The sequence below is a fragment of the Heloderma suspectum genome, chromosome 3, assembly GCF_057233095.1.
Source record: "Heloderma suspectum isolate Gila_16-S chromosome 3, 16-S_ref, whole genome shotgun sequence".
NCBI lineage: Eukaryota > Metazoa > Chordata > Lepidosauria > Squamata > Helodermatidae > Heloderma > Heloderma suspectum.
The window spans coordinates 25,059,737-25,081,894 of record NC_139460.1 but is presented as its reverse complement, the minus strand read 5'-3'; the positions used below and the strand labels follow the sequence as shown (position 1 = coordinate 25,081,894).

General features: G+C 46.8%; 1 protein-coding gene across 1 annotated transcript in view; it reads right to left on the bottom strand.

Moving 5' to 3' along the window:
- LOC146349432 (contactin-5) overlaps window positions 1-22,158 on the bottom strand; it is a 130,104-nt gene that overhangs the window by 25,716 nt on the left and 82,230 nt on the right. The window contains exons 8-9 of the mRNA XM_084845412.1: window positions 20,948-21,182; window positions 2,144-2,253 (exon numbers count right to left, since the gene is read on the bottom strand). Coding sequence (XP_084701538.1) covers window positions 2,144-2,253; window positions 20,948-21,182 — 345 coding nt within the window. The remainder of the gene's footprint in view (window positions 1-2,143; window positions 2,254-20,947; window positions 21,183-22,158) is intronic.

Sequence of the window (22,158 nt, the reverse complement as noted above, 5' to 3'; positions counted from 1 at the left end):
ATCACGGCTTCTCCCTCCCCTGACTGCATACCGATTGCTCTGTTGATGAGTCTGTCATGTACATTTGTGCTCCTTTAGCCAGAACCGTGTGGTGGTGCATAGCCTGAAATCCTGCCAGAGGTCCCTCACACCCTTCAGACCTTCTTTTTGCAAATATGTTTTTTTTTTTTTAGAAATTGCCAGTTAGCTACTCAGCTTTGAGAGCTAATATTCTACACACGTCTGCACTGTGAGCTTGGACAACAGCATACGAGGAAGTACCACGATCTGTACCACTCAGGATGGGGCACTGAACATCAGATGGGGGTTGGCCACTGTGTGAACAGAACGCTGGATGAGATGGACCCTTGGTCGGATCCAGCAGGGCTCTTCTTCTAAGAGGTTATGTACTTTTAGAAGGGGGGAAAACACCCGTGGAAAAGCCGGGAAACGGCCAAATGATCAGTGGTCTGGGGCAAGGGGGCATGGCAATCTGAGAAGCCCCAGTGGGGCGGATTGGGATCCCAGGCAAGCTGGACATGACTCATGGGTCTGAGGTCCAACATCCTGCAGTATTGTCTGTTTTGACTGGCAGTGGATCTCCAGGGTGTCAAGCCTTTCTCACCTGCAGTGCAGGCTGGTGGCTTCGATTTCAGTGGGGCTGTGTTTCCATTTTGGGTTTCAGTCAGAAGCAGCCAGAACTCTAAAAGAGCTATCTAAGATGGTGAACCCATCTGGGGACAGGGTTCAGCACTTTGGATAGCTCCTTCAGAGTTTGCAGAGTTTCAGAGCCCTAAATGCCTGCAATTAGGTTAAACTAAGGACTCTAGGGCCTCAAGTGGCGTCCATATGCTATTTGCATCTGTGTTTTTTCCCACGATAGGCTAGCCTCACAAGGATTCTGGGGGGAGGAATGGATCACCTCCCCCCGTGGGCGGATTCCCAGAGGACCGAAAGGTAGGGAATCCACCCATCCCTAGGTCCAGGGTGCTGAGCTGCTGAAAGCTTGGCGAACTTCATCTGCCAGATGGATTCTTCCAACATTCGTAGCCTATGGCCACCTTTGCCTAAAACATGGGCAACATCGTTGGTAGCACTGACTGCCACTCAAGGATGTGTGTGCAAGTGGACAAATCACAATTACTTCTCAATGCAAAGCATAGCAGGCCAGCAATTCTAAATAGGTAACAGACAGGGATTGGTGAAAATTTCACTTCAGCTCATTTTGATAAGCATTTGCCAAAATCCACAATCTTCTTCGTATTTGGGACAGAAAGAAGTTGAGATTCAAGGTGAAGCTGGACAGCCACTTGTCAGGGATGCTTTGACTTGAATTCCTTCATTGGATTCCTGCATTGAGTGGGGGTTGGACTCGATGGTCTTAGAGGCCTCTTCCAACCCTACTATTCTATGATTCTATGAGATTAAAAAAGTCTGAATCTGGGAGAAACCAAAACTGACAGACTTGTCCATCTATGCCTAGGGCTTTGAGTGCTTAGCTCTTAAAAGTCTTGGTTTGAATCCCTGTGTATATTCAACCATGTTAATGCAGAATTAGGGTTGCCACCTCTTTTTTCCTACAGCTCATCTTTAACAGCTCCATGGCAGGCCGGTGGAACATGATCCTCTCCGAATAGCTGTAATCTATTGAATTTGGCCAGAGCAGATGGGTGAGAATTTCATTTCAGTTTGGTTTTGATAAGAATTTCCATTTTTTTTTTAATTTCTTCATATTCAGAATGGAAAGAACTTAAGATTTTTAAAAAATTGAATGTTGGAGAAAGCAGAACTGACAGATTCATCCCAGAAGACTTATTCCTCCTGTCACTCTTGTCAACAAAACAGAACAGCAGATAGTTGCGAAACAAACATGGAAGCCAAAAAATGCATAAGGGAACCATCTGGTGTATAATGCGATTCCAAAAAAGGACTAGCAGTTGGAAAAGGCATTGAAGGCTGGGACCCATGGCCTAGGGACTCTGTACCTTACTTAGCATAATGGGTAATCCAGTCCTGTCTGAATAACTGGTTCTCCTTTTTGTTGCTAATATATTATAATGATTAAAATTTTGAGAGAAGTTTTACCGTGTAATTCTTTTAGCAGAACACAGAGTTAGGAAAACAAAAGCAGACCCACAATGCAGATTATATTTTATATTCATACCTCAAATCCCCTTGGTCTTCCTAGACTTTCTTTACTGTGTCTCCACGCAACAAGAATCTCTGATACAGACAATCCTGTAGCCTTGACATCAGTGGGAGCAGCACTGGGTTCTGTATTAAGAAAAAAATGGAAATAATAAAGCCCAGCCATAACAACTTGAATCTGTAAAATATGCTAGAACTGAAATTGTCATATACTTTCTCCTCAATCTCTCATATTGCTCAGGATAAAACTTCACCATTGTCCCGTGTATCAGAAAAACAATGCAATAAAAAGAATTATATTCATTGTATTGCTTTATGTCATCTCATCATATTTGTATCACTGACAGGTCCAGAAAGATAGCTACCTAGTATGCTATGTATCCGTTGTTATACATTTGCACGTTGCTTGTCAACTAGCAACCTGCTAAGCATTATGATGGACACAATGTGAGTGAAGAGAGGGTTTATTTTTATTGTTGTGATGGTTGATGGACATTTAGATTCTGCTTTTCAAATGATATGCTCAAGGCAACTTATAACAAAATCATCACAATGCAATCCCATTATAAAATTAACATAATAAAAAAGCTCTCCTTAACAAAGTGTTGTTTGAGGTTGCTGCTCCAGTGACCATGGGTTCTTCCCTACTGCAGTCTTTAATAAATCCTTATAATTCTGATGTTCAGCCCTGAGTGGTTTTGCTTATGTAGCCAAACTGGGACCACCCATGGAGAAGAGGGAAGTATCAACAAGGTCAGACTATTCAGTGCTGGCTCCAGGTTTTTGAGGGCCCTTAGTCAAGACACCCTCAATAGGCCCCCTCCCTGAGCGAGTCTACCTTCTCACCACCATCGTCACCAGCTGCTATTGCTCCTCAACCTCTTTCCCATCATTGCTACCACTTGCTGGCTTGGCAGGCAGAGAGCCATTAAGCAAGCAGGCAGAGGCATCTCCTCCTCCTCCTTCTCACCACTACCATTGTCTGGGCCAGAGCCAGAGGCAAGTGAACAAGCAGGTTGCAATAGTGAAGAGGAGGAACAACTCCAGGGGGCTCTTATCAGTGGCCCTTGGCAGATGCCCAACCATTCCTACCCTTGACACTGGGCCTGAGACTATTTGTCCATCAAGCCCAGTATTGTCTGCTCTGACTGGCAGTAGCACTTCAGGATCTCAGGTAGAGATCTCACCCATCATCCTTTTAATTGAAGATATCGAGGACTGAACCTGGTAGCTTCTGCATGTGCACTACCATGGAGCCACAATCTTTCCCTGCGGCTTGGTGCCTCTTCTCAGCTCTGGAATGTTCAAACTTTGAGCACCCATGTTTTCATAGTATAAAATGAGAAAAGTTATGGAGTCAAAGAAATATTATGCTTCAATATTTTCCACCCAACCTGATTTTCTGTGCAGTAGACACACCTTGTTTTCTGTTTTATGCATTACAAAGATTTGTGCATTGAAAGCCATTTTCTTGATTTGATATCATTGAAGCAATTACCTTGTTGTCAGGGAAGACTGCAGTGGGACAAATAATTTGCGATCTACACAAAATGTTGGATGGCAGTTTTCTATAATGCAGAATCATTTCCCTTTCATAGAACTGTATTGCTCAGAATGAAAAGTAAGCAGACAAAAATATCAATAGCTTTTTGCCATATGGGGGAAGGAATCAAGTCTTTCTGTTTAATAAATGAAACAAACGCTTTTGGGGTGTTTTTTTTGTGTGTGTTGCATGCAGCTATTCACCAAAGTTTCTCTGGTATTAGACACTAAAATGCAAATTTTCAAGAAAAGATTGGGAATGCACAATATATGAATAAGCTATAGTATAATTTCCTGAAAGTTTATAGAGATGAAATGGTATTTTATATTGATTTGGATTGAAAAAGGGACTATCAAATCTGCTATAATTTGAAATAGCCCGTAACTCAGTACATTGCCGAATGTTGTTTGACTAACACTAAGAATAAGATTGATGGGGTCATTAGATTTTCCTATAATTGTTCCCAGTGTTATGATCATAACCTTTTATTAATGTTGTATTATCAACTTCTAACTATTAATGTATTTGCAGGAATGTGCAGATGAAAAAGTCCAATATCTCTGTTCTTATAGCATTTAAAATATGTTATGCCACATCTCAACCACACTGTTTTCTCATTTGCAAAGGCCAGCATTTGGAGTTCTATATTTAGTGTGCCATATGTTACCAGTTGCAAATATCTAAAGCCAAGGTGAAAGCTGCATTCATTTAGTTAAAGTAAATGTTATAAAGGGAATCAGTGGGTACACTACACTAAAAAAAAAAAAATTGTGTCAGTTTTATATCATTTTAACTCTCATGGCTTCCTCCAAAGAAGCCACCTTCAGGAAGCTACTGTTCCCAGAATCCCCTGTGAAGAGGGAATGAATATTAAAGTCTGTAGAGTGGATATGCCTGGTGATTCGACTCTTCATATGTAGCTTTATAGCATGCATGTATGTAACCTATGGGCAAACTATGATTTGAGCAAACCATAGTTTGTTGCACTCAGACACAGATGCAAACTATGGTTTGTCACTAAGCATAAGTAGGTGCTTTTAATCTCCTTCCTTCACAAGTGGAGGAAGAAGGAAGGGAAGCACACAAGTCTGCTGCTCATAGTGTGAACAGAATAACTGCCCATGACAGGGGCACACTTTTAGAGATTCTGGTCCTCCATAATTAAAGCTGCTCTGGATTTTGCAGGGCCCTTGGGCAAGATATCCTCAGTGGGCCCTCCTCCCTCTATGGCCCACCTCCTTGCCACTGTCACCACTGCTCATTTGCTGGTCCTTTCCCTTTGGACCCAGTCTAAGGAGCTGTAAGCATCCAGAAATGATAAGCAAGGGAATTCCTTTGGTCATGAGACTCATGACTTCTGTCCTGTGGAGAAAAGTGCAGGAGGAATTCTCACATGGATGAAAGTGCAAGGAGCTCATATAGGTGATCAAACTATCCCACCCAAAGTCTTTTGGTTATCTATATCAGAAATTCTTAAACTGTAGTCTGTGGATCACTGGGGGTGTGCAAGCTCCATTCAGATGTCCACAAAATGTTTGTGGAACAGTTAAGAATATCTGTACTTGGCCCTGCACTTGATTTAATTTTTCTGATGACAGAGATTAAGGACATTTTGACCAAGGTCAGATTATCAAACAGGCTAATATGGCCTAGGCCTGGAGTCTCCAATGTGATGCCCATAGGGACCACTGTGTCCAGGGACACCTTTCATGGCATCCACCAGGCTCCTTGCCCATCTTGATGTTTATTTTATTATTCATTTAAAATTTAAAGACTTTTTTTTTTTAAACTACGAGACTGGCATGCTGAAGTGTAGCACTCCAGTGCCATTTTTATTTGGGTTGAAAAGAGTGGTTTTGTGTTTGGAGCTCAGATCCCCACCTTATATTTAGGTTCTTGGGGAAGTTACTTTTCTTTTAGTCTCATCAGTTTGCCTTCTGGGAGATGAGTGTTTTGTGACCAGTCATGCCCACCATGGCAGCCATTTTATGAATGGTCAGCCCTAGCACCAGCTCATGGCAGCCATTTTGTGAGATTGCACTCAGCACTCTGTCAAAATTCCAAATGTGTCCACTGACCCAGAAAGGTTGGGGGCCCCTGGCCTGTCATGCTCATAATAAGATGCTGCTGCAGTCTACCAATATTTCCTGAAAACTGTACCAGTTAAAGGTACCAGCTGTACCCTTCTCAGCAGCCTGGCTTAGGGCCCAGGATTTTCACAATACAGCAGTGGTTCTGACAATTATGCTGGCAGTTTAGAAGACAATATGATTAAATATGGGTTATGCCTTAGCTTTGATTTTTAGAATAAAAATAAGTTTATTAAGGGCACAATCCTATGGCCGCTAGTCAGCGGCTAGACAGCCATAGGATAGGTTGGTTCCTGGGAACTGACCTCGGAGCCTGAGCTCCGAGGTTGGTTCCCGGAGAACTGACCCCTACCCCTTCCCGTGCCGCCTCATAGGCAGCATGGATCAGCCCCACACTTGTAAGAGCAGCACGGAGTGCTGAAAATGGGGCATTCCCAGGGGTGGGCTGGGGCAGGGAGGCCAGAAATGCCAGTACGACACATCCTACGTGTCGTCCGGCTGCCGCTTCCCACGCTCCGAGGTCCTGCAGCTAGCCAGCCGAAATTGGCAGTCTAGCTGTGAAAGCAGGGCAGCAGGAGCATGGAAGAGATCTGCTCCTCACCACTCCTCCCACCCTGCAGTGGATAGGCGGTTCCCCCCGGGGTCGGAGGCGGCCGTCGATCCACATAGGATTGCTCCCTAAGTCATCCACTGTGACCCACAGCAATTTGCAAGTGGTCCATGAAAATAAAGTCTGAGAACTGCTGTTCTATATCATAATGCTTTGGTATCAAGGTTTTGCCACAGAACACATGCAACTAGGGATGTACGAAAGTCACTTACCTTTTCGACGGGGTGATTCACGGTGGGGGGGGGCCGAAATCCGCACCTCCCCCTGAAATCCTAACCCGGCCAGCTCCGCTCCGCGGACATTCCGCGGAGCCAGCAGCAGGGGCTGCCCACAGCCGGACATCCAGCTGCTGAGCAGCCTGCAGGCAAAAAACCCCACACCAGCGTACGCAAACGGCGGCGGCTATGGTGGCCGCCATTTGCATTCCCTTTTTTCACTGTTTTAGTCTACTTAAATATTTACGTAAGCTATTACGGCGAAAAAAAGGGGAACACAAATAGCATAGTGGGCGCCATTTGCGTTCCTTTTTTCCCTGCCATTTTAGCCTACGTAAATATTTACATAAGCTATTATGGCGGGAAAAAAAAGGAACGCAAATAGCACCCACTACGCTATTTGCGTTCCCCTTTTTTCCCGCAATAATAGCTTACGTAAATATTTACGTAGGCTAAAACAGCGAAAAAAGTGAACGCAAATGGCTCCTGCTGTAGCCGCCGCCATTTGCGTACGCTGTTTTTTTTTATAGCTTGCCATGATAGGCTACGTAAATACTTATGTAGCCTATCACGGCCTCCACAGGGACGCAAATGGCATCCCTGTATTAGCCGTGATAGGCTATGTAATTATTTACGTAGCCTATCACAGCTATGATGAGGAAGCGCAGAAGGTAAGTGCTCTGTTTCGCGCGCCTTTCGTGAGGTGGGGGGGCGGGGGCTTCATTCTGCCATGGATTTTGGGGGGCCGAATGCACTGGCATTCAGCCTCACTGAGATCCGTGGCGGAATTCTCTGACATCCCTACATGCAACAGTTGTGCCAAGATGGTTCCTTCTTCAGCCTCTTGTTCTAGATATGGCGCTGATGTTGAGGCTTGCCTCATGCCAATCCTTTTGTCCAGAATGCTAATGAGAGGATGCTTGGTGCACATTATGCTGAAGAAGATGCTATCCTGTCCTTACGAAGATATTAGTTATCTCCCCAATGGCTCTCTTATAGAGGAGGTAGGAAACAGACAGGCTGAGTGATAAAACTGGGTTCTGTTAGATTAAACAGTTTAAAAGGCATTTCTATGTTCATGAATATAAAGGGTTCATTTGCAATGAAGCGGCAGAGCAGCTAGAGATTTCAAAACAACAGGGTGTAGTACTGCTGGTGGTGAAAGTGGAGCGGTGGTAGGGGGGAGCATGCTTGGGTTTTATGGATGACATGTACTGCTTCCCAAGGGCCTGTTAGTACTAATCAAAGAGGAGTTTAATCAATTCCCCATTCCGTGCCAGTTAAAAAAAAAGAGTCAGTGAAGGCAGTGCAACATTCACAGGATTGCAAAGTGCAAATTAAGCAGGCTTGCCCAACCCGGCACCCTCTAGATGTGCTTGGCAACAGTTCTTATCATCCCCAGCATGGGGATTATGGGAGCTCTAGTCCAACACATTTGGAGGACCCCCGGTTGGAGGCAGCTGGTTTACAGTTTCTTTTTTAAAAGAAAAAGTCATCGGTAGTGAATGGCAGGGAAGGGAGATTTTATGCTAACTTGTCAGTAATATTTATTAATGTAAATAAGTAAATAAATAAATAAACTCATTAGTAAATCAATTGCTCCTTTGGATTGAGTGATGGGAAGCATGGAAGTAAGGTGACACACGGTGACAGTCGTAGAGAGAAGGATTTATAAGGGGATCGCTGCTGCAGAGATAAATCTTTGTCTGGCACCACACACCTGTTTTTCCACCCTTGTGGGTTTTTGATTTTTTAATTTTTGAAATAAAGTTAAAATACAGGCAACAAAAAGAAGAACATAACAGTACAATGATCACTGAAGGAAGAAAGAAACTCACTGATTGTTATTCTTACTGTGAAATCTTAATATATCTATTTTTTAAAAGCCTCACTGTGTTTAGACTGACAATAACAATTAATACTTAATCATTGGTATTTGTCTTTCTACTCTGTAGGCTTTTAAAGTGCCTTACGGTGCAATCCTACGCATGTTTAGACAGAAAAAAGTCCCACAACTCCCAGCATTCCTCAGCCAGCTATGCTTGGTTTAGACAGAAAAAAAGCCAGAATTTTTTTTTTCTGTCTAAACATGCATAGGATTGCACCCTTAGTTTCTTTAAGGAAATTTTTTGGAATTCTCCCAGAAACACAAAATGAAGCAAGCAACTGATAAAAACCATAGGTATGTTCTTAGGACATCAGATCACTTGGAACTGAAGAAGTTATTTCTAAACAGCCTCCTTTCCCATGGGGGTAGGCCTGTTTTGGTTATCAGTCAGAGATCATTTCTAAATTTGGTACTGATCAGTGGAGGCTGGTGGCTCCGATGTCAGTGGGGTGGTGAATCCACTCCAGGTTTCAGTCAGAACTCTAAAGGACCTGTCCAAAGTAGCTCCTTTAGAGTTCTGACTGGTTCTGACTGAAACCCAGAGCGGATTCACTGTCCCTCTGATATCGGAGCCACCAGCGTCCCCTGGTACTGAGTATATTGGAGGCAGACAATCAGGCTCCAATGAATGGGTTAGGGGTAGGGGTGGGGGTGGACATGTGGGAAAGAGGAAGTCTCTAGCCAAAGGCTCTGTGATGAGACAGCCCCACCAAACTGATTGCTAGAGAAGTCTGAAACTCGAATACTTTAAAAATTGTAACAGCATAAAGAGGAAGAAGAGAAATTCACTCCCTATTTAAAAAAGTGGGTGCTATCCTGCACACAATTAAAGCCAGAAAGATTTAAGCAGCCTAACCATGCTTGTAGGATGGTAGCCAATGAGATGAAGTGTATGTCGCAGCCGATGTTCTAAATGATATCAGACATCGCTTAAATTTTCTGTGGATGTTGAGATGAGGTGAGTATTTCATAATGCAAGTGCAAGTGCTGAAAAGTGCTGATTATGACAAATTAAAGGGGGTTAACTTTCCCTTGTTTTATTTTGGGTTAAAAGCTTTCATACTAATATCTAAATTGACAGGAAAACTTAGTCAAGGCATCTATATCTGTATCATATATTCAGATGTGCTTCTCTCCTCAGCGGCCATTGTGTCCCATTTTCTCCTGGTAGTGCATGGCTAGGTAAGGGTGTACGAAACCCCACTTACCTTGCTCTGCTGGGGTCCGTGGGGGGGGGAGGTGATCTGGTCCTCCCCCCGGAATCCTCAACAGGGGGGAGGCGATCCTCCCCCCCCCCCGGAATCCTCCCCGGCTGGCTCTGCCGCCAGCCAGGCCGATCCGCAGCCGGGCTGCTGCGGACGCAAATGGCGTCCTGTGTAGGGGACGCCATTTCCATCACTGCTTTAGCCATGATAGGCTACGTAAATATTTACATAGCCTATCATGGCTAAAGCAGCGACGCAAATGGCGTCCCCTATGCAGGATGCCATTCGTGGCCGCACACCAGAGCAGTGGCCAGCAGTGGTCGGATCCGTACCGCTGGAGGCAGGTAGGATCCGGTCCACGGGGACTTCGTGGGGTAGCGGGGGGGATTGCTCCATTCCGTCACAGACTTCAGGGGGCCAGATTCTTTAGAACTCACTGGAGTCCGTGGCGGAATTCTCCGCCATCCCTATGGCTAGGTTAACCTAGGATATAGCAATTCACAACAGAAGAATATAGGAAAAAATTGCCACTACTATTAAGCAATTGCAACCTACTATTTAGTTTGCTACATCCTTGTTACAGAGTCAGGGCCAAATGTCATGCTATGTTCAACGTCTAGTTTTCCATTGCACAGATCTTTTTTGATCTGTGAACAGCAGCTGCTGTGGGCCCACTCAGGATCAGAGCTGTGGCATCCAGGGTGGGAGGTAATATTTTCCTGCTCACACCCAATGAAAATTGCCCCCCAAGCTGCTATTTGGCACATCACGGAAGCTCCGATTGACCCTAAATAGCACTAATGTTTGCCATCACCATGGAGCACACCCATGGGGTGGGATAATTCCCGTTTGCCATTGCACCATGAGCCTGTTGGGTACCCCAACGGTTGCTATTTACAGGTGAATAAAGAATCATGCAATACCAAACTATACATATAGTGCCTTGCATAAGTATTCATTCCCATTTGATGGTTCCACATTTTGTTGTGTTACAACCTGGAATTAAAATGGTTTTAATTAGGATTTTGTGTCACCAATCTACACAAAGTAGGCCATATTGTTGAAATGGGGAAAAATCTACGTATTTTACAAAATGATTTACAAATAAAGAACTGAAATGTCTTGATGGCACAGGCATTCACTCCCTTTGGTGTGACATCCCTAAAGAAGCTCTGGTGTAACCAACTGCCTTCAGAAGTCACAAAATTAGTTGAATGGAATCCACCTGTGTGCAGTTCAAGTGTCACATGGTCTCAGATTAAATACATCTGTTTCTGGAAGGCCCCAGACTTTGTGGGAGAGCATATCTAAACAAACAGCATCATGAAGACCAAGGAGCTATGAAAACAAGTCCAGGATAAAGTTCTGGAGAAGCACCAATCAGAGTTGGGTTATAAAAAAATATCCCAAACTCCTCCATGGGACAACTATCACCCGGACACTCTGCAAAGCTGGGCTTTATGGAAGAGACAAAAACCATTTCTGAAAAAAACCCATATTAAATCCCATTTGGATTTTGCCAAAAGGCATGTAGGAGACACAACAAAGATGTGGAAAAATGGTATCTGGTCTGATGAGACCAAATTTAACTTTTTGGCCTTACCGCAAAACCCTATGTGTGGTGCAAAGCCAACAGTGCTCATTGCCCTGAGAACACCATCCCCACGGTGAAGCATAGTGGAGGCAGTATCCTGTTGTGGGGATGCTTTTCTTCAGCAGGGACTGGGAAACTGGTCAGGAATGAGGGCAAGATGGATGGAGCCCAATACAGGGCAATTCTAGAGGAAAACCTGTTTCAGTCTGCAGGGGACCTGTGACTGAGGAGGAGGTTCACCTTCCAGCAGGACAATGACCCTAAACATACAGCCAAAGTTACACTGGAATGGTTTAAAAGCTAGAAACTGAATGACTTAGAATGGCCCAGTCAAAGCCCAGACCTCAATCCGATTGAGAATCTGTGGCAAGACTTGGAAACTGCTGTTCACCAACGGTCCCCATCCAACCTGATAGAGGCTGAGCAATTTTGCCAAGAAGAATGGGCAAAAATTGCAGGATCCAGATGAGCAAAGCTGGTAGAGATGTACCCACAAAGACTCACAGCTGTAATTGCTGCCAAAGGTGCCTCTACCAAGTATTGACTTATGCAACCAACAAATGCCAGTTTGTTTTTGTTTAATTAGCTTTTGTGCCACAATAAAAACATTTTGTACCATCAAAGTGTTATGTATGTTGTATAAAGCAAATGGTAAAAATGCTGATTAAATCCATTTTAATCCCAGGTTGTAAAACAACAAAATGTGGAAAACTCAAAGGGGGGTGATTATGCAAGGCACTACTGTACTGTTCTCTTAAATAAAGACCTCAACGCTCTACCCGCCTCCCAGCTGAGCAGAGCAGAGCAGAGTAGAGCAAGCTGCTCCAGCTGGTCCAGGGACTACAGAAGCAGGCAAGCTCCCAGAGAGCGAGCGAACAGAGCGAGCGAACAGGGGGAGCAAACAGGAGTTGGCCAGGGGAGTTGCAGTGGTTGAAGAGACAAAGGAGACAAAGGAGACAGAGGCTAAGAGGTAAGTGGGTTGCAGGAAGCCCAGGGCGCTGCCCTTTATCCTTCTGACTGGCTGTGAGCTCACCAGGAGCTTCTGAGAGCTCCAACTGAATTGGAGGGGTGTGGCCTGAGTACTCCCAGCAGCTGACTGGGCGGGAAGCTTCAGTCTGTTTCCCGCCTCCCAGCTGAGCAGAGCAGAGCAGAGCAGAGCAAGCTGCTCCAGCTGGTCCAGGGACTACAGAAGCAGGCAAGCTCCCAGAGAGCGAGCGAACAGAGCGAGCGAACAGGGGGAGCAAACAGGAGTTGGCCAGGGGAGTTGCAGTGGTTGAAGAGACAAAGGAGACAAAGGAGACAGAGGCTAAGAGGTAAGTGGGTTGCAGGAAGCCCAGGGCGCTGCCCTTTATCCTTCTGACTGGCTGTGAGCTCACCAGGAGCTTCTGAGAGCTCCAACTGAATTGGAGGGGTGTGGCCTGAGTACTCCCAGCAGCTGACTGGGCGGGAAGCTTCAGTCTGTTTCCCGCCTCCCAGCTGAGCAGAGCAGAGCAGAGCAGAGCAAGCTGCTCCAGCTGGTCCAGGGACTACAGAAGCAGGCAAGCTCCCAGAGAGCGAGCGAACAGAGCGAGCGAACAGGGGGAGCAAACAGGAGTTGGCCAGGGGAGTTGCAGTGGTTGAAGAGACAAAGGAGACAAAGGAGACAGAGGCTAAGAGGTAAGTGGGTTGCAGGAAGCCCAGGGCGCTGCCCTTTATCCTTCTGACTGGCTGTGAGCTCACCAGGAGCTTCTGAGAGCTCCAACTGAATTGGAGGGGTGTGGCCTGAGTACTCCCAGCAGCTGACTGGGCGGGAAGCTTCAGTCTGTTTCCCGCCTCCCAGCTGAGCAGAGCAGAGCAGAGCAGAGCAAGCTGCTCCAGCTGGTCCAGGGACTACAGAAGCAGGCAAGCTCCCAGAGAGCGAGCGAACAGAGCGAGCGAACAGGGGGAGCAAACAGGAGTTGGCCAGGGGAGTTGCAGTGGTTGAAGAGACAAAGGAGACAAAGGAGACAGAGGCTAAGAGGTAAGTGGGTTGCAGGAAGCCCAGGGCGCTGCCCTTTATCCTTCTGACTGGCTGTGAGCTCACCAGGAGCTTCTGAGAGCTCCAACTGAATTGGAGGGGTGTGGCCTGAGTACTCCCAGCAGCTGACTGGGCGGGAAGCTTCAGTCTGTTTCCCGCCTCCCAGCTGAGCAGAGCAGAGCAGAGTAGAGCAAGCTGCTCCAGCTGGTCCAGGGACTACAGAAGCAGGCAAGCTCCCAGAGAGCGAGCGAACAGAGCGAGCGAACAGGGGGAGCAATCAGGAGTTGGCCAGGGGAGTTGCAGTGGTTGAAGAGACAAAGGAGACAAAGGAGACAGAGGCTAAGAGGTAAGTGGGTTGCAGGAAGCCCAGGGCGCTGCCCTTTATCCTTCTGACTGGCTGTGAGCTCACCAGGAGCTTCTGAGAGCTCCAACTGAATTGGAGGGGTGTGGCCTGAGTACTCCCAGCAGCTGACTGGGCGGGAAGCTTCAGTCTGTTTCCCGCCTCCCAGCTGAGCAGAGCAGAGCAGAGCAGAGCAAGCTGCTCCAGCTGGTCCAGGGACTACAGAAGCAGGCAAGCTCCCAGAGAGCGAGCGAACAGAGCGAGCGAACAGGGGGAGCAAACAGGAGTTGGCCAGGGGAGTTGCAGTGGTTGAAGAGACAAAGGAGACAAAGGAGACAGAGGCTAAGAGGTAAGTGGGTTGCAGGAAGCCCAGGGCGCTGCCCTTTATCCTTCTGACTGGCTGTGAGCTCACCAGGAGCTTCTGAGAGCTCCAACTGAATTGGAGGGGTGTGGCCTGAGTACTCCCAGCAGCTGACTGGGCGGGAAGCTTCAGTCTGTTTCCCGCCTCCCAGCTGAGCAGAGCAGAGCAGAGCAGAGCAAGCTGCTCCAGCTGGTCCAGGGACTACAGAAGCAGGCAAGCTCCCAGAGAGCGAGCGAACAGAGCGAGCGAACAGGGGGAGCAAACAGGAGTTGGCCAGGGGAGTTGCAGTGGTTGAAGAGACAAAGGAGACAAAGGAGACAGAGGCTAAGAGGTAAGTGGGTTGCAGGAAGCCCAGGGCGCTGCCCTTTATCCTTCTGACTGGCTGTGAGCTCACCAGGAGCTTCTGAGAGCTCCAACTGAATTGGAGGGGTGTGGCCTGAGTACTCCCAGCAGCTGACTGGGCGGGAAGCTTCAGTCTGTTTCCCGCCTCCCAGCTGAGCAGAGCAGAGCAGAGCAGAGCAAGCTGCTCCAGCTGGTCCAGGGACTACAGAAGCAGGCAAGCTCCCAGAGAGCGAGCGAACAGAGCGAGCGAACAGGGGGAGCAAACAGGAGTTGGCCAGGGGAGTTGCAGTGGTTGAAGAGACAAAGGAGACAAAGGAGACAGAGGCTAAGAGGTAAGTGGGTTGCAGGAAGCCCAGGGCGCTGCCCTTTATCCTTCTGACTGGCTGTGAGCTCACCAGGAGCTTCTGAGAGCTCCAACTGAATTGGAGGGGTGTGGCCTGAGTACTCCCAGCAGCTGACTGGGCGGGAAGCTTCAGTCTGTTTCCCGCCTCCCAGCTGAGCAGAGCAGAGCAGAGCAAGCTGCTCCAGCTGGTCCAGGGACTACAGAAGCAGGCAAGCTCCCAGAGAGCGAGCGAACAGAGCGAGCGGTCAGGGGGAGCAAACAGGAGTTGGCCAGGGGAGTTCGGCAGGGGAGGTCAAGGGGGAGGCCCCTAACATTTTTTTTTTTATTTTTCTTTACTAACTTTTTTCCATTTATTTGTCTTGTAACACACACTTCCACACCAGTGGGACTCTGCTTTTAACCTCTACTGAGTAGAGGAGCAGGCACAGGCTAGTCTAGAACAATCACAAAGCTAGACACAAAAAGGGAAAAGAGGCAATGGAAGGACAAGACTCTCCAGTGGTGGTGACCTGCAAGGTGTGTGCAATGTTTGTTTTCTTGCCTGAGAACAACATGGCCTACACCTGCAACAAGTGCAAGTTGATCACGCTGCTGGAGGAAAAAGTAAGTGGACTGGAGCGGCGACTGTCAACCCTCCGGGGAATAAGAGAACACGAAGAGTTCTTGAACAGAATGGGGGAACTACAGCAGCAAAGGGCAGACCAGAAGCTTGAAGAGCAACAGCAAGATGAGGCAGTGGGAAATGCTGAGGTGAAGAAAAATGGAGTAGAGGATACTCCTTGGAAAACGGTGACAGTTAGGAGAAGAAGAATTAGACGCCACTCTGCACCAGTGGAAGCGGTGGAGCTGTGGAACCGATTCCAGGTACTTGCAGATGAGACTGGAGGACAGCCTGCAGAGGAAGAATCACAGGGGAACCTGCATGAGAGTGAGCAAGAGGCTAAAGGTCAGTCAAACAGAGGCGATGAAACCCAGGCCTACAAGAAGAAGAAGAGAAGAGTGGTAGTAGTGGGAGACTCCTTGCTGCGTGGGATCGAGACCCAAGTATGTCGCGAAGACCCATGGACTCGCCAGGTATGTTGTCTCCCGGGAGGACAGATTAGAGACGTGACTGAAAGGTTGCCTGCACTCATAAAGCCCACTGACAGGTATCCCTTTCTTCTCATCCATGTGGGAACAAATGATACCGCCAAGCGGAGCTACGAAGAGATCACGTCAGACTTTGAAGCTTTGGGAAGGAAACTCAAGAACTTTGGGGCCCAGATAGTTTTCTCATCCATCCTTCCAGTAGTTAGAAGAGGGATAGAAAGGGAACGAAAAATACTCCGGGTGAATGACTGGCTACGAAGGTGGTGCCGACAAGAGAGATTTGGATTCTGGGACCACGGGCTATACTTCCTGGAAGATGGGCTGTTGGCTAGGGATGGGTTGCACCTCACAAAGGCTGGGAAGAACGTGTTTGGCCACAGCATGAAGAACTTCATCAGGAGGGCTTTAAACTGAATCCTACGGGGAAGGGAGATGTAATGTTGGGGGTAACAATGGACGTAGGCGCATGCACTGCAATGGAGAGAACAGCGCTGATAGCGCCCAATAATAGTCTTCAGACACATGTAGGAAGAAAGCCAGACTATGAAGCACATAGTCTTCGATGTCTATATACTAATGCCCAGAGTATGGGAAACAAACAGAACGAACTTGAACTCTTAATACAGGAGGGAAATTATGACTTGATAGGTATAACTGAGACTTGGTGGGATGACTCTCATGACTGGAATACAGCAGTTGAAGGATATAACTTGTTCAAAAAGAACAGGAGGAACAGAAAGGGAGGCGGGGTTGCACTGTATGTGAAAAATACATATCTCTGCACAGAAATACAGGAGGAGGAGCTTGGTAGCCCCATCGAGAGCATCTGGGTTGAAATAAATGGAGCAAAGAATAAAAGGAACCTGGTGGTCGGAGTCTACTACCGGCCACCCAATCAAGGAGAAGCCAAGGATGAAACTTTTGAAAAGCAAATAGCCAATGTTTTAAGGAAGCATGATGTAGTAGTAATGGGGGACTTCAATTTCCCCGATATTTGTTGGGAGACAAATTCTGCAAAACATGGCCCCTCCAGGAAATTCCTGACTTGTGTGGCGGATAACTTCCTCCTACAGAAAGTAGAGGAAGGAACTAGAGGATCGGCTATCCTTGACTTGATCCTAACCAACAGAGATGACTTAGTGGATAAAGTAGCAGTTACAGGAACTCTGGGGGAAAGCGACCATGTTGTACTTGAGTTCTTGGTTCTAAGGGAAGCAAAAGCCGAGTGTACTCAAACGCGTACCCTGGATTTTAGGAAAGCTGATTTTAATAAACTCAGAACAATGATCAGTAAGGTCCCATGGCAAGCAATGCTAGCGAGAAAAGGAGTCCAAGATGGGTGGGAACTTTTAAAAAAGGAAATTCTCAAGGCACAATCACAAACAATTCCAACAAGAAGAAAAGGTGGAAGACAACAGAAGAAGCCAATGTGGCTTCACAAAAAGCTTAGGGATGACCTGAAAACAAAAAAGGACACATATAGGAAGTGGAAAGAAGGCCAAGTAACAAAGGAAGAGTACAGGCAGGTAGCACAGAATTGCAGGGATGGCGTCAGGAAGGCTAAAGCGGAGAACGAGGTGAGGTTAGCGAGGGATGCTAAAAACAACAAAAAGGCTTTCTTCAGCTACGTGCATAGTAAAAGGCAGAGGAAAGAAATGGTTGTTCAGCTATTAAATAAGGATGGCAAAATGATAACAGAGGACAAAGAAAAGGCAGAGGTGCTCAATTCCTACTTTGGCTCAGTCTTCTCCCAAAAGAGGGTCTATGACCCCCCTGGCAAAGGCGAAGTACAGGCTGAAGGGGCAGGATTGCAGCTTGAGATCGACAGGCATATGGTCAAGGAACACCTCATTACTTTGAATGAGTTCAAATCTCCAGGGCCAGATGAACTGCATCCTAGAGTCATAAAGGAACTGGCAGAAGAGCTCTCAGAACCGCTGTCTATTCTCTTTGAGAAATCATGGAGGACCGGGGAAGTGCCAGATGACTGGAGGAGGGCTAACGTTGTCCCTATCTTCAAAAAGGGTAAAAAGGAGGAACCTGGGAACTACAGACCAGTCAGTCTGACATCAATCCCTGGGAAAATTCTGGAGCAGATCATAAAGCAATCCATCTGGAAGCACCTTGACAACAATGCAGTGATTACTCGAAGCCAACATGGATTTGTCAAAAACAAGTCCTGCCAGACAAATCTGATCTCATTTTTTGATCAAGTCACCTCCCTTGTAGACCGTGGGAATGCTGTAGACATCATATACCTCGACTTCAGCAAAGCTTTCGACAAAGTGCCCCATGATATCCTGATGAGCAAACTAGCTCGAAGTGGGCTAGATGAAACAACGATCCAGTGGATCCACAGTTGGCTACAGAATCGGACTCAAAGAGTGCTTATCAATGGGACCTTCTCAAGCTGGGGAGAGGTAACGAGTGGGGTACCGCAGGGCTCAGTCCTGGGCCCAGTGCTCTTCAATATTTTTATTAATGACTTGGAGGAGGAGGTGCAGGGAATGCTGATCAAATTTGCAGATGACACAAAATTGGGAGGGATAGCTAATACTTTGGAAGACAGAAACAAAATTCAAAGTGATCTGGATAGACTGGAGTGCTGGGCAGAAAACAACAGAATGGCATTTAATAGGGACAAATGCCAAGTTCTGCACCTAGGAAAAAGAAACCAAATGCACAGTTACAAGATGGGGGATACGTGGCTCAACCACACTACGAGCGAGAAGGATCTTGGAATTGTCGTCGATCACAAGCTGAATATGAGCCAACAATGTGATGTGGCTGCAAAAAAGGCAAATGCTATTTTGGGCTGCATTCATAGAAGCATCGCTTCCAAATCCCGGGAAGTACTAGTTCCCCTCTACTCAGCACTGGTTAGGCCTCATCTGGAGTACTGTGTCCAGTTCTGGGCACCACACTTTAAGAAGGATGCAGACAAGCTGGAGAGGGTTCAAAGGAGGGCAACAAAGATGATCAGGGGACTGGAAACAAAGCCCTATGAAGAGAGACTGAAAGAACTGGGCATGTTTAGCCTTGAGAAGAGAAGACTGAGGGGAGATATGATAGCGCTCTTCAAGTACTTGAAAGGTTGTCACAGAGAAGAAGGCCAGGATCTCTTCTTGATCATCCCAGAGTGCAGGACACGGAATAATGGGCTCAAGTTACAGGAAGCCAGATTCCGACTGAACATCAGGAAAAACTTCCTGAGTGTCAGAGCAATACGGCAATGGAACCAATTACCTGGGGAGGTGGTGGGCTCTCCCACACTGGAGGCCTTCAAGACGAGGCTGGACAGCCATTTGTCAGGGATGCTCTGACTTGGATTCCTGCATTGAGCAGGGGGTTGGACTCGATGGCCTTGTAGGCCCCTTCCAACCCTACTATTCTATGATTCTATGATTCTACCCCCCCCCCCCCACAACTACACATTTAATCATGTATTGTGTAACTTTGGCCATCAGAGTTTAAAGTGACAGAAACTCATCTTTATCCTGGCTGCTTGCTTTCTTGCTTTCATTTTATAAGAAGATGTCTAAACTGCCCTTTTGCCCAAGTTGCCCTTAGTGTTGTTGGGAATATTACAACCTCATCTGCAAGCTACAAGAAGGGGTAGTATTGCAGTTTGCTAGTCAATGCATGGGAATTTGGGGCATAGCTAGCCTTATAGCCTATAGTGTGGTTTCTGGCTAATCCCCCCCCCCCCATCTCTCTGACTTTTTGCATGTCTTTGCGGAGTTTGTTCAGTTTGGACTGAACAAACTCTGTTTGAAACTCTACACTGTACCTGCATTTTTATGTAAGGACATTGTGAGTAAACCATTTTTTTCTTCGCTAAAGAAGGGTGTGGTCTTCTTTTTTTAGGCCTGGGTGCATATGGGATTGGTAAACTCACTCTGTTCTGCCTTCTGTTTTTTCTCTCTGCTAACTGCCTTTTTAGCAGGAGGCAGCAATACCAAAGAACTCCCATCAAGTGTGTCTCCCTCACAGAATAGGCTCACCTCCTTCCTGCCACTGTCCCTGTTCCCCATTTTGTTGCCTTCTGCCCCTGGGACCATTCTGCACAACCTCCCAGATGTGGGAGTGCAAGGAGGGTGGAGAATGTGTCTTCATCTCCTCACTCCTGCTGTTGCTTCCTTGCATGCTTGCAGTTGAGAAGTGAGGAGGCAGAAAGAAGGAAGAACAGAAGGGCCAGGAGTCTGAGTGGGTCAGCAGTGGACCCATGCGAGGGGTGGGCCTTGGCAGGTGCCTGATGTTGCTGACCCCTGAAGGTACATGCATTCCTTAGTACAGGGGTGGGGAACTGCAGGTTCAGGGACAAAATCTGGCCCTCCTGGGGTCCCAATCCAGCCCCAGAAGAACACACCTCCTTCCCCTGGCCCCTGGTGAATTCCTAGCTTTTGTTCAGTTTTTTCTCCATTCTAAAAGGTTGAAATGGCTCTCCTAAGTATTTGCTAATGGCAGCAACAGCTTTAAGCTACAACATGCCAGGCTTATCCTTTTTTTTGTCCCACCTGTTTTTCCTTTGGCTCTGCCCCCTTTGTGGCCCCACTCCTTTTGCTTCAGCTCCTCCAAAACTGAATTTGACCCTGGGGCTGAAAGAGGTTCCCCACCCTTGCCTTAGTAGGAGAAGCCACTTGGCAAGGCAGGGGTTTGGGGCAGGGGGAGAAGAGATCTTCCACTCCACACACATACTGGAGTTCCTAGATTAGATCCAGGCAACAGTCTTCCTCCCCAATCTTATACACATTTACTTAGGCCATTGATAAGTCCTATTGATTGGGTTTGCACAACACGATAATTCACTCAGCGGTTGAGTATGGGTTGTCATTGAACCTTGGGTTGTTGTTGAACTGTGGGTTATTGTGTTGTCTGAACCCAGTGCATTTTCCCTTGTCAACTTTGCAAACAAGCCACCTTGAGAACCCATGGTTTGTTGTTCAGTTATTCAGGATGGTTAACAAGCTACCCTGCATGGTTAAAAAGCCACCCTGTGGAAAATGCACTGGGTTCAGACAACACAATAACCCATGGTTCACCAACAACCCACAGTTCAACGACAAGCCACACTCAACCACTGAGTGTGGGTTATCATGCTGTGTAAACCCAGTCACAGACTGATCTTACATCCTATTAAATATGTTTAAGGTCACAGCCACAGTTAGCAAGATGCAAGAGAACATCAGGTTTTACAGACTCACCTCCCTCGGCGGAACAGATAACGACAATAGGGCTGAATGGCCCATCTCCTTTGTTGTTATAAGCTCCAACTTTCACTTCGAATGGAGTCAGGGGAGGCACACTCTCATCTCTGTAGATGAACTTGGAGGCATCCGAAGAGGTTACCATTTTTTCCTTCCAGCCTCTTGTCCCATTGGGTCTGAAAGCCACAATGTAACCAAAGCCTTCTCCATTCTGAAACTCTTCAGAGACTGGCTGAAGAAAGATAAGTGCGGTTATTATTCCTTGGGATATGGCCCACTGAAGTATAAGACAAGCAGCACAAAGCTTCTGCTTAGCTATAAAATATATTTAAAAAGCGCAACTATGAAAATTGCCCAATATTGAAAGAAAAGGTTAAGAGAGTGTATTTGGAATGCTTAGTGGGACCAAGCTTATGAACCTATGTGGGATAGGCAGAGCAATCTTATGCATGTTTACTCAGAAGTAAGTCCCACTCATTCCCTATTCCTATTAGAGGACCTATTCCTAGATAAGTGTGAATAAGATTTAGGATAGTCACTTGTCCGATATTATAGTGGATAGTCTTCTATCCAAAGAGCTGTTAGAGGACAGTCATCTATATGAATGGTTGTCCATGCCAAGTCTGGTTTAATGAGAAAGAATCCTAAGATGGGAGAGTAATGGGGGGGGGGGGTTGAAGCTGCCAATCAAGAGTTAGCACCTGAACAGTAGGCTGAACAGGCACACAGGTCACCTGGTCATAGTCTTCACCACTAATGGGAGATGTATTGTTGTTGTTCAGTCGTTCGGTCATGTCCGACTCTTCGTGACCCCATGGACTATAACACGCCAGGCCTTCCTGTCCTCCACTCTCTCCCGGAGCATGTTCAAGTTCATATTCATTGCGTCGGTGATAATATCTAGCCATCTCATCTTCTGCCATCCCCTTCTCCTTTTGCCTTCAGTCTTTCCCAGCGTCAGGGTCTTTTCCAGTGAGTTTTCTCTTCACATTAGGTGGCCAAAATATTTGAGCTTCAGCTTCAGGATCTGTCCTTCCAATGAGCAGTCAGGGTTGATTTCCTTTAGGATGGACTGATTTGACCTCCTTGCAGTCCAGGGGACTCGTAAGAGTGTTCTCCAGCACCACAGTTCGAAGGCATCAATTCTTCGGCGCTCAGCCTTCCTTATAGTCCAGCTCTCACAGCCATACATTACTACTGGGAAAACC